The sequence below is a fragment of the Pelecanus crispus genome, chromosome 1 (genome assembly GCF_030463565.1).
Source record: "Pelecanus crispus isolate bPelCri1 chromosome 1, bPelCri1.pri, whole genome shotgun sequence".
Taxonomy (NCBI): domain Eukaryota; kingdom Metazoa; phylum Chordata; class Aves; order Pelecaniformes; family Pelecanidae; genus Pelecanus; species Pelecanus crispus.
In genome coordinates this window covers 44644235-44660684 of record NC_134643.1, presented here as the reverse complement: position 1 = coordinate 44660684, position 16450 = coordinate 44644235, and the positions used below count along the sequence as shown (strand labels likewise).

General features: G+C 39.6%; 1 protein-coding gene across 2 annotated transcripts in view; it reads right to left on the bottom strand.

Annotated features, from left to right (window-relative positions):
* The window catches only part of NAV3 (neuron navigator 3), a 273398-nt gene that overhangs the window by 133822 nt on the left and 123126 nt on the right, over window positions 1–16450 (bottom strand). For both annotated transcript variants that reach the window (XM_075728018.1, XM_075728019.1), the window contains exons 6-8: window positions 11554–11622; window positions 8741–8880; window positions 914–1949 (exon numbers count right to left, since the gene is read on the bottom strand). In XM_075728018.1, the coding sequence (XP_075584133.1) occupies window positions 914–1949; window positions 8741–8880; window positions 11554–11622 (1245 nt within the window). The remainder of the gene's footprint in view (window positions 1–913; window positions 1950–8740; window positions 8881–11553; window positions 11623–16450) is intronic.

Sequence of the window (16450 nt, the reverse complement as noted above, 5' to 3'; positions counted from 1 at the left end):
TCTACAGTACTACTCACTAACAAAAACTGCCAGTATATTTTGCTTAATAATGTATTTGTCATTTTATCAGATGTTAAATTTACCCACAACTGAAGCTAAAGCCCTCCAACAGCTGACATCTGAAATCATTACTCAAACCAGCCTGCCAGTCTTTCTACACTTACTCTGTCTTCTGTGTTCTGTACAACAATGAAATCTCTCAGCTTCTCTTCAGTTGCTCTATCATATAGCAAAAATAAATTCAAAGGTTGAATCATGTAACTGTTCATTCCTCTATTTGAGAGCCTTGGCCATCAGAAGAGTTTGTATTACCTGTAAAAATTAACTGCCTCCATGGAGTTAATCTATGCCTAGTTCATGTATAAAACTAAACAGGAAAAGGACCTGCAAACAACAACCTTTTCTTTCTGCCCAAAATGTTATGTATGGTTTTTCCTCTAATATCCTACTAGTACTGTTACATACTCTGAAAACGCCAGCAGTTGATTTTAGGATTTTTTTAAGAGAACAGTGTATTTTAAGCAAATATTATTGAATAACGACAAATAAATGTTGAGGTTCTTAAACTTCAAACAAGAATATTCACGCTAGAAATCTGACTCAGCCGTGACCTTTCAAAAGCTGCACAGGGAATGTATCATGTGATTTGTGTTTCTAATCAAAACATCCAGAATTTTAAATGGCAAATATTTGCAGTGGATTGCTTTTGTACAAGGTAGAGGCTCAGAGTTCTTGGAAGAAATTATTCGTACAGTAACATTAATTAAAAAAGCATATTGGGAAAACATGTGCATGATGCTGTGACAGAAACTGGGAGATAAGAAACACAACAGTGTGATCCACCATTGCTCTATCCGTTTTAGCTCTCTTTCCCAAATGGTAACACAAACCCAGCTTCCCTCCATGACCTTACCTATAAATGAACGGAGCTACTGTGGCAGTGTTGGGGTGGCTGTATTGCTGTTGCTGAGGAAGCTGGACGACACCATTTCCAGTGCCTTGGCCGCTGCTTGCAGCCATGGAGGCTGACAGAGCCGCAGAGGAACCGGGGGCAAGAGCTGCGCTTGGTTCTTTCCCTTCAGAAGAAGCAAGACCAGAGGAAGGAGAAGCCTTCTCACCAAGCTGAGATTTTGGTGTTGATTGGGACTGGTTTCCTTTTGTAGTCCTCAGTTTTTCAACCTCCTTATTTCCCGTGCATGCGGATGAAGTGCTCTGCTTTGCTGTTGGCACCTTCGATCCAGGTTTCGGGATCCCACTAGAAGACGGTATTAAACTTTCCTTCTTGGCTGCTGTCGTCTTGCTTCCCTTTGGGATTAAGCTTGCGATTTTTGAGCTCTTCTTTGTGGATGTTTCAGTGACCTGGTCCTTCTCTTCCTTGACTGTTTTCTCAGTGCAAACTTTGTTTTTGTCCCTGTTCTTTTCCTCTTTGTCCTTTGGCTGTAGCAAAGACTTTTTATTGCTGAGATTTTTGCTTCCAGCTTTCGGAGGGGTTAATTTCGGTGATACTTTAGGACTGCTACTTGTGGAGCCGCCGCTGTTCACCCCACCGCTTAAGACATCCATTTCACCATACTCTGAAAAGGTATCATCCTCTCTCCCACTGTCACTGGGTCCTGAGCTCAGCGACAAAGGAGGTCTCAGAGCAGTCCTAGCATTAACCAGCTTGAATTTTTCCAGCATAGATTTTTGTCCAGATGAAGGGGGCTTCACGCCTTCAGAAGGGGGTGGCTTGAGCCTGTCTGAAGATGGAGTAGGGGAGGTTGCGGGACTAGGCTGCTTCACGGACAGCATGGTAGAGGTTGCGCTGTGTTTGACATTCATGGATTTGCTGCGCCAAGGCTTGCTGGCACTTGGAGAGGGTATGGCAGAGACCTGCTGCTGCCCGGTGCTGGTGGGATGCTGCACGTTTCCATTCATGCCTGCAGATGGATGAGGGCCTTTTGGTGAATCTGCTTAAAAAACAGAAAGGACCATAATGGTACAGTTATTCTCCTATCTCCTGCTTGAAGGTGATACCATACTCCTCTGGCATTTAAAACACAGTTACATGTGATTAATAATAAACATAATTTACATGTGCATGGAAAATGAAGGATGCTAATTGAAAACACCTTTTTTTTCCCCCCACAATCACGGTGTTGTGCAATACTTCTATGAGCTCCAGAGAGCCTTGGAAACACCTTCCTTGTAACCATTTCATTATGCAAATTAATCCTTCCAGTTAAAAGATTTTATTTTTAATGAGTCATAAAGAAATTCTTCCAATCACTTGTTAATAATAAAAGACTGAGACATGGAAGAAAAAAGAATGCTATAACATTGGAATTAAAACTAAACCAGAGAAAGATGGTTTTGATGTTTAATGAAAGCAAAATATGTGCTAGAAAGCTGAGGTTTTGGGTGGGAGGAGGACGACTGAGTAATAATGAAATTAAATGGATATGATCAATATTCATAAAAGCAAAAAATGGCAGGTCACTATACTTTTTTGGTTTTAAGTACAGTTAACCACCTGTAGTAGTTGACTTCAGGAACTTATCCCAGTGCACTTTCATAGGTGGGAAAAAATATATCAGTAATTTCACCAGTGCCAGTACTTGAAAGTTACAGTAATATACAATCTACATGGGTACAGCAACGATAGTTGTTTTAGGCCTGAAGCTCAGGTAGGTACAGAAGACTCATTTATGTGGCTCTGGTACTTTCATTACATTTACATTGTTCAGGAACTCCAGTGAATCTTCAGAACAAATGAGAACAAGACTCCTTCTGCAATAATCAAACTATGCTAATTGACAACCATCATTTTCAACAAAGTCATATAGCCTTATTAAGCCAAACAGGTCAATGCGTAAAAGGGTTAAGCTCTTCTGTATGAAGGTCAGATTTCCAAGACACATCTGAATATCTAAGCACTACTACCCTAGAGCACCAGAGAAATGAAGTGGTAATGGCAATCAAATATGTGGTACATGGCTATTTTGGCAGATGACATATTTTCTCTTAGTGTATCTATCTTGTCTTACCATTCAGGCTCGGGACTGCCAGTGAATTAGGTGTAAACCTGCCTATAGTATATCAAAATCAATCCTACAAGAAAGTCTATGGAACATGCAGCGCAAACATAGTTCATGTAATGGCAAAAAGAGTGCTGGATGTGTTGCATACACACAGGAAGCCAAAGTCATGCCTTGGGGCCCCCGTGTCTGAATAATACAGTAGATGAGGACTCGGAAGACATTTGTCCCTTCAGTACAGAGTTTGAAGTTATGTGTCCTTTTCATTTTTGCAGTCTCAGCCCTAAGGCCCTAGTATGGATTTGACTACCCACCTGGAAGTCTGAAGGCCACTAATGCACATAGGAAAGGGAGGATTTTGAGCATTCTGCAAGGGGAGCTGTTTTTTACTTAACAAAGAGAACATTTAACATAGCAAAGTTTACTTCTCTAAATAGCATTAAGAAGTTCTAGTTTAAAAATAATAATAAAACAAATCTGAACAGAAGTAGCATGACAGAAATGTAACAGCTTTTACTTGCTTAATGCTATTAACTACTGGACCCTAGCAGGCCGATCACCTCCACCTTCAATAGATGCTGTACAATTCCATCTGCCCAGTTTTTCGTGTGCCTCTCAGCCTGATATGCAAACCCCACAGTGCTAAATGAGTTCAGTCCACCTTCACAGAAGGTTTCAAGCAGCTCTGCTGCATCCAGTTACTAGGCAAGAAAATGTTAACTGGTAAGGGTTGCCTCAGAGCATTTTATGGGACAGGTGAGGTTATGGCTTATTCCCCAGGCTCCAGGTACACCATGTACATGGAGCAGCTTTGGTGGGCGGCTGCAGAGCTGATCCCTCCCTTGCAACCAAGGCAGGAACTGTGGCTGGGCCCCTGCTATTTTCTGGTGAGCCTCAGATCCTGGAAGAGAGCCTGGGGCCAACAACAGCTGTTGGAAATTACTGCAGCCCTCAGGCTTCCTTAATTTATACCAGGGATCAGCCCTGTGGCTGATAGCCCAGGACTGGGTGTGCACAAGGACCTTCTTGCACACATCTTGCCTTGCACTAAGCTTGCCTTAATTACGCAGGAGGATTGGGGTCTTCAGCTATCCCAATAGTTTTGCAGAAGAACAATTCACCATAAGAATATGCAAAGCTAATGCAGAATACATGTAACAATCTGTGAACAGCGGGATGCCACTACACTCTGTTGTATTAATTCTGTTACATTTGTATGGCTTCAGGCTATTAATTTTACTACCAAAAAAAAAAGAAAAAAGTTCTGATTAAATAGAAGAATGTATGCCTTGCCATATTTCCTGCTATGTAATATTAAACTCATCGAGGGGGGGAAATTATAAAAAGAAGAGTATTTACTGTTTCATCAACAGCTTGTTCTGCTACATATATAGAAAAAATAACAGGTTCCCGGAACTGCTGGTACTTATTTGATCCCTATGTCACAAACCATAAACAACATCAAAAAATTACAGCAAATTTTAACTTGCCTTTAATCTTTAATTTAAAGTGTATCCTTAATGTTTCCACAAGGAATGTGGACTGCACGCTCTCAAGAAATATTGAGAGCCTGTGTGTATGTTTAAAGATGTGGAATAAAAAGATTTATTCCCCCCCCAGCCCAAATGAATTACTTGAAGCTGCACATCATTCATTGCTTTCTGCACGTTCATTCAGACTTAGCTTTAGCTGTTCATTACATGAAATCTGTCCCCACCTTGTGGTGATTTTGACACAGAGTGAACCCAACCTACGACAAGGATTTCATATTTCTATAAACTAAATTTTACAAGAAGAGAGTCTTCTGTTTAGGGCCTAATCCCCTTACTGCTGAAATGCATAATCAGCTTGTGGTGAAAACAATTTCGCATTCTGCTTGAGAGCTCAGTGCTTCAGAGCTCAGCCCAACCCATGCTGGGAAAGCACAGCAGCCACACCCCCAGGTGTTCAGTGCAAAAAGAGAAATTTGTACCAGAACCCATCAAGACCATGACAACCAAATGGACATTTTCAAGTCCACTCTTCATAGGCTGTTGCACAAATAAAGGACACATGAGGGGTTAAAGTTGGGCCCAATACACAGTCTCCTCTGTCTTCTCTGTGACCTTTGCAGTGATCTGTGCTGTTGGAGAAGACAGGACCTCTGTGACAACAGCTCCCCCATTGCAGCATAGTTAGGTACTGGTAATCTAAATATCCTGTAGCAGGCAGGTTCCCAGATTAGCGTATCCAATTTTTGTCACTCATAATAAAAAGGTTACTAGAAAATGGAAGAGCTGCAAGGGATTGCTATAAGGATGTTTGGAGGAATGGGAGGTTTATCTGGTGAGATTAAAAGAATTCAGCTTGTTCAACTGTCCCTTTCCAGCTGTCCATGAGAAAGTAGCTCCCCCTTACCAGCACAGGAGGAGACCACCACCAGGGACAACTGGCAAAACACTGGCACCAGAAAAAACATAAACAAATTAACTACAGAGGTACATACTGGCCACAGATGAACAATGATTTGCATCATCAGACAATGGACTTCCAGGACAGACTTTCTCAGAGTTGGTATGGGCAAAATAACCAAATACCGTTGAAACCCAGTTTGGACAATACACAAACACCATTTTATATTATTAAATTATATTGAAAAGCAGGCAATTAAACTCCATGACATAGAATCCCTTATCAGTGTTGAGATACAGTGTTTCTAAGCTCTAAAGTGTAAATATTTTTTTTAAAAAATTGACTTGAATTAGAACATTTATTTGCTGGACTAAAAATGACCTGGATATCTGCCTTATTAGCAATGTGAATAATTACTTTATGAAAATAATTTCATTTCCATAGTTTTATTTTGTCTTTATTTTATTAAGTCAGAAGTAGATAGATGTGAAGTGACCTGGAAAACAGATGTGTTCTTTGAAACCCATCTGTAAGCTGCAAAGTCCAGAAAAAAAAAAAAAAAAAAGATCAGCTCACTAAAGCCCCACAGATGAGTTTCAGCTAATGGCATGTTTATTGTTTTGGTGCATTGTGTGTTCCTGACAACCATAGCTACACACAGTTACCTGTGTCACAGCAATGGGTTGGGTCTGTGGGTGAAAACTGGGCTGTACTCAGTAAAGAGCAAACCTGCATTCGCTCAGGGGAGCTAGGTTTCTTACTGTGTGAACTACTCCCTAAGCAACATTCAAAAGAGATAACATTAATGACATACTAAATAATGAAATACTAAAATAAAAGGCCCATATCGCATCTTATTTTGGATCACCTTCAGGTCTCCTTTAACTCTGTGACTACATATCCATTCCCCGCTGTGACTGAGTTGGAAACTGTGTTATGCTGGAATGGATTTCAAGTGTTACATATAACTGGATTAAAAAAAAACCCTTGTGCTGTATATCTTTTCTGAGGTCTCCTTATAGCACATACAGGAAGGTGCACAGCAGAGAAATATGTACCAAAAGTGGTCTGCCCTTGAAGAGGTCTGGAGGTCCCAACCTCTAGTGACTATTTACCTAGCACAAGTCGTCTCTTTTCCACTTCAGTTCATGCAGCACCCATGCAGAATTACAAGCTATTTACTACATGCTCTGTGTCTCAGAAATTAGAGTGTATGGACTGCATATCCATTCAACGGAAGCTGTTAAAGTTATCTTGCTCCAAGCATCTGCATCAGAAGCAAAATTTGAAATATAAGGTTTATTATGTGTGCCACACTGTAAGGAAAAATCAGTTTTTCAGAGTACTGTGACACTTTTTTTTAAAGAGGTGTTTGTTATTATTACTGTTACTATTGTGAAGGTTGAAGTTTGTTCCTTAACAAATTCTTCAAAAAAACTCAGGTCACAGTACAACCTCAAATACTCTTAAAAAAAAAATCAAAAGACTACTTGGAAATTTCATTCAAAAATTAGTCACTAAAATAATTAAATCTAAAATATAGCATGGTTCAGTTGTTTTTCTCCTTAGGCAAAGAAGTACCATGATGAATTCAAAACCAGGTTCTCATGTGTTCTTTTAGGGTATTATAAAAAATATCACTTCACTATCCTTGCACTCACAGCAGTCATTTTCTCTAATCAACTTCTGCTTTATACTCTAAAACAAACTTGTATTCGGTTTATATCCCCATGTAAAATCTTCTTCCATCCATTCTGCTGTTTTGAAAGAAAGAAAAAAGAGCAGACACAAACATCTCAAATACAGTACTCTGTAGTTATGCAACATTACATTTTCTATAACCTGTGAAATGAATTGAATGATTACACACAAACAAAGCCACCCCTTATCCTCTTGCAAGTGATGACTTCGCTAAAAATCTCATCAAGGTTCTCATTCTCTGCTGTAAAGAAATGGGAAAGTAAAGAAATCCATCATGCAAAAAGCCACATAAATGTGCAATGCAATGCAAACTTTATCAGTCAAAAGACAGTTTCCAAGTAACGAATTAAGAATATTAATATCTACACGCAAGTCTCACCTTGAATCATTTCACTCTCACATATTTCAGTAGCAAACTTATGTCAACATTCTGAAGCAATTCTAAAACCTAAACTGCTGTACATACCTTCACTCAAGCGGCCACATCTCCTACTTCATAACTTCACTATCGTCTTTGTGAACTATACAGTGTCTGCTCAGTTTTCACCCTGATCTCTTTCTAGTTTTAGCCTGAAAGTCTTGCCATAAACAAGTCCTTGATAAAATAAATCCCACTATAGAACTATCTAAAATATTCAACTCTGATAGTAAAAACAAAGAAATAACTATTGAAAGGATGATTTTATATCTTCAGATACAGCTAGGGGCAAAGTGTGTTCATCAGAATTTTTTAAAAAAAGTCTGGATAGCTGCCTGTTGCTTGGACGAAGAACATTCACTGCATACTTGTTCCTCCCACAGACCCCAAGGATGCAAACGGGTACTATGTATATTGTATCATTTTCAACTGTATTCTAACCCAGAGATATGAATAAAATGCTGTTCATTACACAAAGGGAGAAAAGAGTGGGGGAAGGGGCTGGGTTAGTTACACAACTCAGAAAGCTGAATTTTTACATTATTCTTTCTGAGATAAAGCCTGAAGAGGCACATTTTCTGGGAAAACTGTCAGGGTGGGAGAAACGGAAGGACCTAGGGAACTCTGTTTGTTTCCATAATGGAAGTTCATTTTTAAAGGACACAATAAAACATGAACACTGAATTCAAAACCCTGTAAAATTTTATTACATTTACTTAATTTCCAGTCCTCTATTCAGACATATATACATTAGCTAAGGTTCTGAAGAAATAGATGCACATAATATTCTGATGCAAATACAATATTCTGATTCAAATACAATATTCTGATTTTTCTCCATTAGAAGCTAAGATGCAAAGTCCTGAAAATAATGGCAGTCTTCCTTTGGGTATGAGTAGACTCAAATATGGACCAAGATTATAGGCTTCCAATATGGATTCATTTTTACTTCAGAAAAATCACCCAGTGATATTTCCATCAAAGAGGGATAAAATATAATTATAACTTCTTGAAGGTTTTCAGTTCTAAACTTTAATCTCAACTCAACCATAAGTCCTAATTCAGAGGCCTATCTCCATAGGTCTTCCTTTCCAAGTCTAAATATTACATTCAGTTCTTTGACCCTTCTGGAAGGGTTCTTTTGGTGATTTTTTTTTTTTTTTCCCCTCTTGTATGTTATGTCAAGTAAGCTTAGTAACTTTTAACCACTTACCTTTTTCATTTCCGTTTGCATATTGTGGAGGCTTGTTTTTGTCAATGCTGTTAAAGCTCTGGCTTCTCCGATTTAAATTAGAAGCTCCCTGGACTTTGGTACTGCTGCCTGCAGCTGGCACCCTTGAGGGCCCTGGAAGCCTGGAATGGTATAATCAGAAATCAGTTCATTTTATGTAATGCAACACATAGACGAAGCAGTATGCAAATATCAGACAAGAATTTAAAACCAACAACTGAAAACAATGATTTCAGGTAAGCAACAATGAACAGGAGGATTCAAATTAGTTAGACTCCACAAATGAAGATAAAAGCTTATCCCTATGCACACAAAAGGGAAAAAGATGCTTTCTAGAGTCACAAGACATGTAAGAAGATGCTTTGCATTTGCCATTAACATTGCTAAAACAGATTCACCCTAACAAACCATTAAAGTGCAATATCAGCTTTTATTTAAATCTGTCACTTTTGAAGAGGAAATGTTACAGAAATTGATTAGGAAGCACAATACATAGTTGAGAAATATTTTGTATCTCTTACTCTAGTAAATGTTTCACAGCTGTGTTTAGCATAAAAGCTGACTTTTTACTTATTTTCTTTGGTTATTTTTCAGAGGGCTTCTGGCTAAAGCACTTCCACCTTATTATTTTAAATGAAAAATATTGAAAATACATATTTTAGCTAGATGCTACAGACACATGTATACCTTTTAGATAGATGTATATAATGTAGACTATAGAGTTCATTTGTTAGTATTTGCTGCCACCATCTGAACCTTACTGCGTGGCTATGCTAAGGAAAAAATGTAGACTCTGTTGTCTCTGGCGTGTGTAATCCTGCATCTTTTTTCTGTCTGAATCTGTTCTCTGATGTAAGATTCTGTAATACATGCTTGCTTCAAACTTTCTGCAGCATCTTTGTGGGTACCCCCACTCCTTTCCAGTTTTGTTATCTGATAGACGAAATGCTCAAATCAACAAGAGGCTTTTGCCATAGGAGAAGAACATCTCTCTTCTGTTCCTCACTTATTGGAACGATATGATGATTTTAATAGTGGCAATACAAATTATACCGGAGTTATCGAATTCTGTTAGTTTCACTATGTTACAACACAGCAGCATCAGAAGGGAGAAAAAAAATGACGTTACAAAGAATTACAAAACAGTAGACTTCTTCCAAATTCCTTTTTGTTTAATATACTGGTATAACAGAAATGTTCAAATAATTTTATTTTCATTAGTGAACATATGTAAACAGCTCCATGTTCTCTTCCTTTACCAATTTAAGCCTCAGAGAGCTAATCCATTAGTTATTTTTATGGCTCATTCTGGCTGCCAGCCTGCCCTGCTAGTCTCTGTGCCGAGCCCAGAGCAGACTGTCTCTGCTCTGCAGCTGTATGCATGCTAACCTTTACCGTGACCCATGAATTCGAGTGATCTTCTGTTCCCTGAGGAATGCACTAAAACAAACTTAAAAATCCATTTGCTCCTTCTCATTACCCTAATTTGACAGGCAGTAAGAGCCCTGAGATCGCTTGTCAAAGGTAATGAAAAAAGCAATGAGAAGGCATGTGCAACACTGGAAACTCATCTGTTCTGCTAAAATATAAAATACTTCTGCATTTATTCTGCATGCCAGAATTCGAGAACTCGCCACAGTAAGCACATTATACATGAGGTCATTTGCTCTACACACTTTCCAGTTTACCTCATTTGCTGTCTTTTTTAATTGAATTCAGGTTTTAAATTGCTCTTGCAGAATCATGTTAAGCAGCTAAGGAAATGCAAAGAGGAGAATAACAAATAAGGGACAAGTCACATACCTCTGAACAGGCTTCGGAAACACTGCCACAGATTTAAAGTATTAGACAATAAGACTGTTAACCCCGACATGTTGAATGTGGACAAGACAGGAGCATCAGCAATAAGGAAAACTGAAGGCCTATAGATGCAGGTGCAAAGCAACTGGACCATGGTATAGCTCATTCCAAGCTATCACCAGCAACTCAAATTGTGTTAGTGCGCTACAGTGCAAAATGCAGTCTTTATTGTAGATTATGCAATTTGGAGTTCATTGTTCTCACCAATGAACTGTACAGCAAAGGTATAATTAATGAACACATTAATTATCCCCCACAAAAAAGAAGCTAGAAAAAAGATTAAGCTTTAGACCTCAATTTCTTTCTTCTGCAATCTGGCTTGTAGATTTTAGTGCTCATGGAAGTGATAAAGTAAAAGTACTGATGAAATCTGAAACACGTCAGCTCCTACACACAGCACGCTCAAATTCACTGCCAAAACAAAGTGTCTCCTTAGTGGGGACTGTGTGCAGGCTACTCTTGATGGAGCAGAAGTCTTGGAAGCGGTTCTTTTTTTCTGCTCTATTTCGCTTCTGCATGAACTTGGATCTGTGAACTCAACTTCTCAGGCAGGTTTGCAATACAGGCAAAACAGCTAGTGGGAATTAGGATGGACTCCCAAACTTCTTTTCACTCATGACTGAAGTAAGGATTTGAGCCAGAGAGTAGAGAGCACTAAAATCACCAACTAATCCTTCACATCCAATATTTTACATGCAGGATACAAAGATGCAAGATACATAACCACCAGAGATTTTACTAATATACAGTACAAATCAGCTCCTTCCAGTCCATACAAGGCTTTCCCATGGCAAAGCTCATCGTTGCAAAGCTTGCACGCATAACATAAATACACATTGTTTAATGTCTGCTTATGTCCAAAGGATAAAATATCAATGGGTATATACTTGCTTGACTATCACTAACAAGCAATAAATTAGAGATATTTAACTGACCTAGAAGCCTTTTTTTGACTGGTTGCAATTCCACTGTGATTAGACTGAGTTGCATATCTGGCTGTGAGACTGTATGAGAAGAAACAGAGAAATTGAATTAAAGAATTTCTTTGAACATGTATAGAAAGAACACACTTACCAGCAAACTATGAGTTAATGAATGCAAATTGAACATGGACAGAAAACGCAAATTAACTGGCAAAAATATGAAATAATGCAAACATGCAGATTTTTATGAGAGATGCAATGCACAGATTATGAAATAATGGATATTGTTATAACTTGTCTCATTTGCTAGAAATTATCTTAGGAATAGACAATGCGGGCAAATTTCCAGTGACTGAATTACTGAAGTCTAGCTCAAGTCACACAGAGCGCACCTCAAAACTTTGTGGCTTTTTTTTTTTTTCCTCCCCATCCACAAAAAGTACTAAGCACAGATACACAGCTACTAGTTTTTCCAGCAACCTGACTGGGTTCACAGTCTCTCAGTTAGGAATGAATTTGCTATACCAGATCCAACATGGACTCCAAAATTCCCACTAAAGAATGGCGACCCTCCTGACAGTAGAACTATATGGAAGAAGCACCCCATCATAATTTTCGTTACTGTTACAGCAGCACAGATCATGGATGTGATGCATTACCCAGGCAATGAATCAGAGGCTTCATTAGGAAAGCCCTGACGTATGCTTAGCCTCCCTGTTAAATTCCATAGGAAAATGCACCTTTGTCTCTTAAGGCATCTGAGTAGTATTTCTGCAACAGAAGATATGCTGTGCTACAGGGCTAAAAACTGTGTGTTCCTTTTGACACCCAACAATGTGTCACTACTAAACAGCAAATTTATGCCTCTATTCTTTTAGACATTTGCATAAGGGATATGACAAATGTACTGCCATGGCAAGGCCTCCTGCCAGGTAATTTCAGTTACTATAAACAGGTGCATCCTTTGGGATCCACACAGCCTAAGGATATAGACAGGTGCCTAAGCCAGGTGCAATCACAACATCAAGTTCCTTGCGTTATTAAGGAAGTGATGGAGAACTAAGTAGGCAGAAACTCTTGATAGTCAGATTGGTTTTGTCTTACAGTTCTGCATCTTCCAGCTATTCCTCTGAGTAGCAGCAGAAACCATGGTACTCTAGTCCTGGCTTTATAGACTGGCAGCACTTACAAGAAACACCTGGTGGTACTGAGTCTACCAGAAGCGTTAACCAATTTCTGCTAGTCCACTGAAGCAGACAGGCTGAGTATAGAGATATGGGAGAAGCCCTCAAGGGAGAAAGGTCTTTCCATACTGGCACAGCAGTCCTGAAGAGGGGCAAGGGGAAGGCACAAACCAAGGGACAATGTGAGACTTGAATGGGATGCATGATTATTGTTACTTCACCAAATTAAACCCCAATAAAGGGTTCAGCATTGCTTCTGTGCCTGCCAGTTACAAATGGCACATGTGTGCATGCTGAATATAAAAAAAGGAGAGTACTTCAGTCTTAGGAGGGCAAAAAGGAATTACTCAATATATAAAAGCAGCATTCAATACTCTTGACATATATCTTCACTGTAATGCTGACAAAGTGCTTTTTATATGACCATAACTTCTGTGGGACTTATAATAAATTATAATAGTATCATAATAATTACAGTTTATATATTTTATCTAGCTAATCTTTAGTATATTGAATTATATTTCACTTTCAGCTATCTTTCTTAATAATGTCTGTACTTATGATGCAAATGTGACATAGGTTGTTGTCCTGGTTTCAGCTGGGATAGAGTTAATTTTCTTCCTAGTAGCAGGCATAGTGCTGTGTTTTGGATTTAGTAGGAGAAGAATGTTGATAACACGCTGATGTTTTTAGTTGTTGCTGAGTACTGCTTATGCTAGTCAAGGACTTTTCAGCTTCCCGTGCTCTGCCAGGTGCACAAGAAACTGGGAGGGGGCACAGCCAGGATAGTTGATCCAAACTGGCCAAAGGGCTATTCCATACCATATGACGTCATGCTCAGTATATAAACTGGGGGGGGGTTGGCCGGGGAGCAGCGATCGCTGCTCTGGAACTGTCTGGGTATCGGTCGGCGGGTGGTGAGCAATTGCATTGTGCATCGCTTGCTTTGTATATTATTATTACTATTATTATTATATTGTTATTATTATTATTTTACTTTATTTTATTTCAATTATTAAGCTGTTCTTATCTCAACCCAGGAGTGTTTCTCACTCTTACTCCTCCAATTCTCTCCCCCATCCCATCAGGGTAGAGGGAGTGAGCGAGCGGCTGTGTGGTGCTTAGTTGCTGGCTGGGGCTAAACCACGACAGTTGTTTTGCTGAAACTGCTATATTTGTGCCTGGCATAATAGCCCATCTTTTGATGAGATCTTTCACTCGTGGTTTTTTCAACATATTTAAAATGAAGGAATCTAGAAATGGTTTGCTGGTTATCTGCATGGACTAAACTAAGAAGCTTGTGAGAAAAATGGTATATCAAATAAAACCTTAGTGCATTTATGTTGTGCAAGGTAAAATGATATAGAGTACAATCAACACGGACAGTGAGCTGGAAAAACAGAGCGAATAGGATGTATTGCCGTAGTGTATTGTAGCTTTTCTACCTCAAACAACACAATTCCAAAGTAACTGGAAAGATCAGATAACTTAATCTCAGTGATGTTGCCGAGTTGTTGATAAGCTAGCCCATAGACAGATGACACTTCTTTTTTTCTTTTTCTTTTTAATAGCAATAAATATACGAAGCACCTATCTGGAAATGCTTGCTAGAATGCTTTCCTTCTATGCCTGTTACTTGGGACTCCATCCACTACCAAATTCATGAAACATCAGCCTCCAGACTGCTTTCAAAATTTCCAGACAGGCTTGAAAGGCACTGAAGGATGTGCCAATGTCAGTAAAGTATCATTTCCACTGTGACTGAGTAAATTTATTTTCCAAAATAATGTGACAAATGAAAGGGAAAAAGAGAACTTTAACAGCTCATAAACCAGGTGCATCAAGTTCCTAATGACTTTGGGTTTTCCTTCTCCATTAGCGCTGGATGTGCTGGACCCATTAAAGGTTTGCACGGATGCCTGTTTCCCAACTGCTGGCCCCACTATTACGGATGTGAACTGCAACACAGTTGCAGACTAGACTTTGGTCTAGCCACTCTTCTAAATGTGTAAACAAATATTTACCTGCTGCCCTCTACCCTACCAGATAGATAATCATCTGTGGGTAACATCTGGCAGTCAGGAAAATAAACTTGTTTTGCTTAAAACAGTTTTTATGCTTACAGATCCACACAAAGGTATAATAAATATGTGCCTGCAATAAAGCAGCAAATGCATATTAACAAACCAGACAGTACAGGTTTAACGCTATAGCATGTAGGAGAAGGAAGGATTTCATTGTCAGAGGGCTGGAAAAGGGGATTTTGAAAGCCTCTTATTCTCAGCTGTCTGCTCCCAAGACGCTTTCCACTGCCATAATACTCCTACCAGCAGTCTTGCCCGATGTGGTCACAGCTTCGACTCCTCAGAGGAGCCACAGCAGTTCCCTGCAAAGCTCTGCCACAGCACACTGGCAGGAAGGGGACATGCAAACTACAGAGGAGACCAACCCTGACTGCAAAGCCTGCAGGAAACCCCGCTGCTCCCGGAGCTACAGCCCAGCGTTGCAGTGCTGGGGGCAATCGCAGCACTGCACCTGGGCTATCATGCCTAGCTCTCCTCTGTGGAAGAGAAGGCAGATGCTCTTGCTAAGCAAATCCTGTTCAAAACAGGTAAGATGGCATATGTGCATCTGATCACAGATCCTTAGAAATCATCTGGACTCTGCAAACTGGCTTCCAGGTGGAAATCAAGCCCCAGTATTTTCTCTCACAAACCAGGGAAACACTAGTCAACACAGCAGATATGAAATGGTGACTGTAGGTCATTTCTCTTGCTGGTCTCTTGGTTAGATGCTATGAGAAAATGGAATAAACATCCTGAGATTGCCCAGAAAGGCAGTTCAGCACAGAGGTAGCTGTGGTAGTATTGAGAAGGAAGGTGCAGAGATGTTAGAGATTGTACTGACCCTGAGGTGCTGATGGGGAGCACCACAGCCATGGTACTACGGCCATGCTGGCTGCAGGAACCAGGACTCTGTGCTACGCCACGTGGCCGTGCAGCACAGTCAGTCGTGCTGGCGAGCTATGCACCATGTTCCACCAAGCTGGGGAACTGATCGAGGGCATGCAGCTGCAGGCAGGATAAAAGGGTTTAAGAAATGGTCCTAAAAGGTGTAGGGGAGCCTAGGAAGTCAACATAAGCTACAATATTGGAGGTTCTTGAATGCCCTTCCACTGAAAGTGAAGTGAAATGTTCAACTGAAACAGGCAAATAAGAACAAAGAAAATGAAGAGGGAACACAAGTGACTGCTCGACACTGCACTAAACTGCCATAAAGTCTGTCTTGCTGCTGTACAAATAGCACAATATATCAAAAAAGAAGCAGTATCTTGAAAGTGTGTATACCATGTAAAGCTGAAGGATGGCGGTCCTATAAACCTGGTATGAATCAAGCTGAAAATATTTTAACCTCCTTCTTCAAAAAGTAACCCATGCGGTGTTACCCTGAATATTGTCTTCTTTTTATTAACAGTCTTTAGAAAGTTCAAAAGGATCATGTTACATCAGACCATCACTTTCCTACAATGTTAAGAGTCACATGGTGGTTCTAAAATGTCAGCTATGTGATCTGTTAAAATTAGACAAAAGGCAAAGGTGTTTGTAGTATGTAATCAAAGTCTTTCTACCTTACTGGCATGCTTGAATTTTAATAGCTATGATGTTATAAAGTGTATTTATATTACTAGGGTGACTGGACTCCAGAACTGTCAAGACTATTAGAAC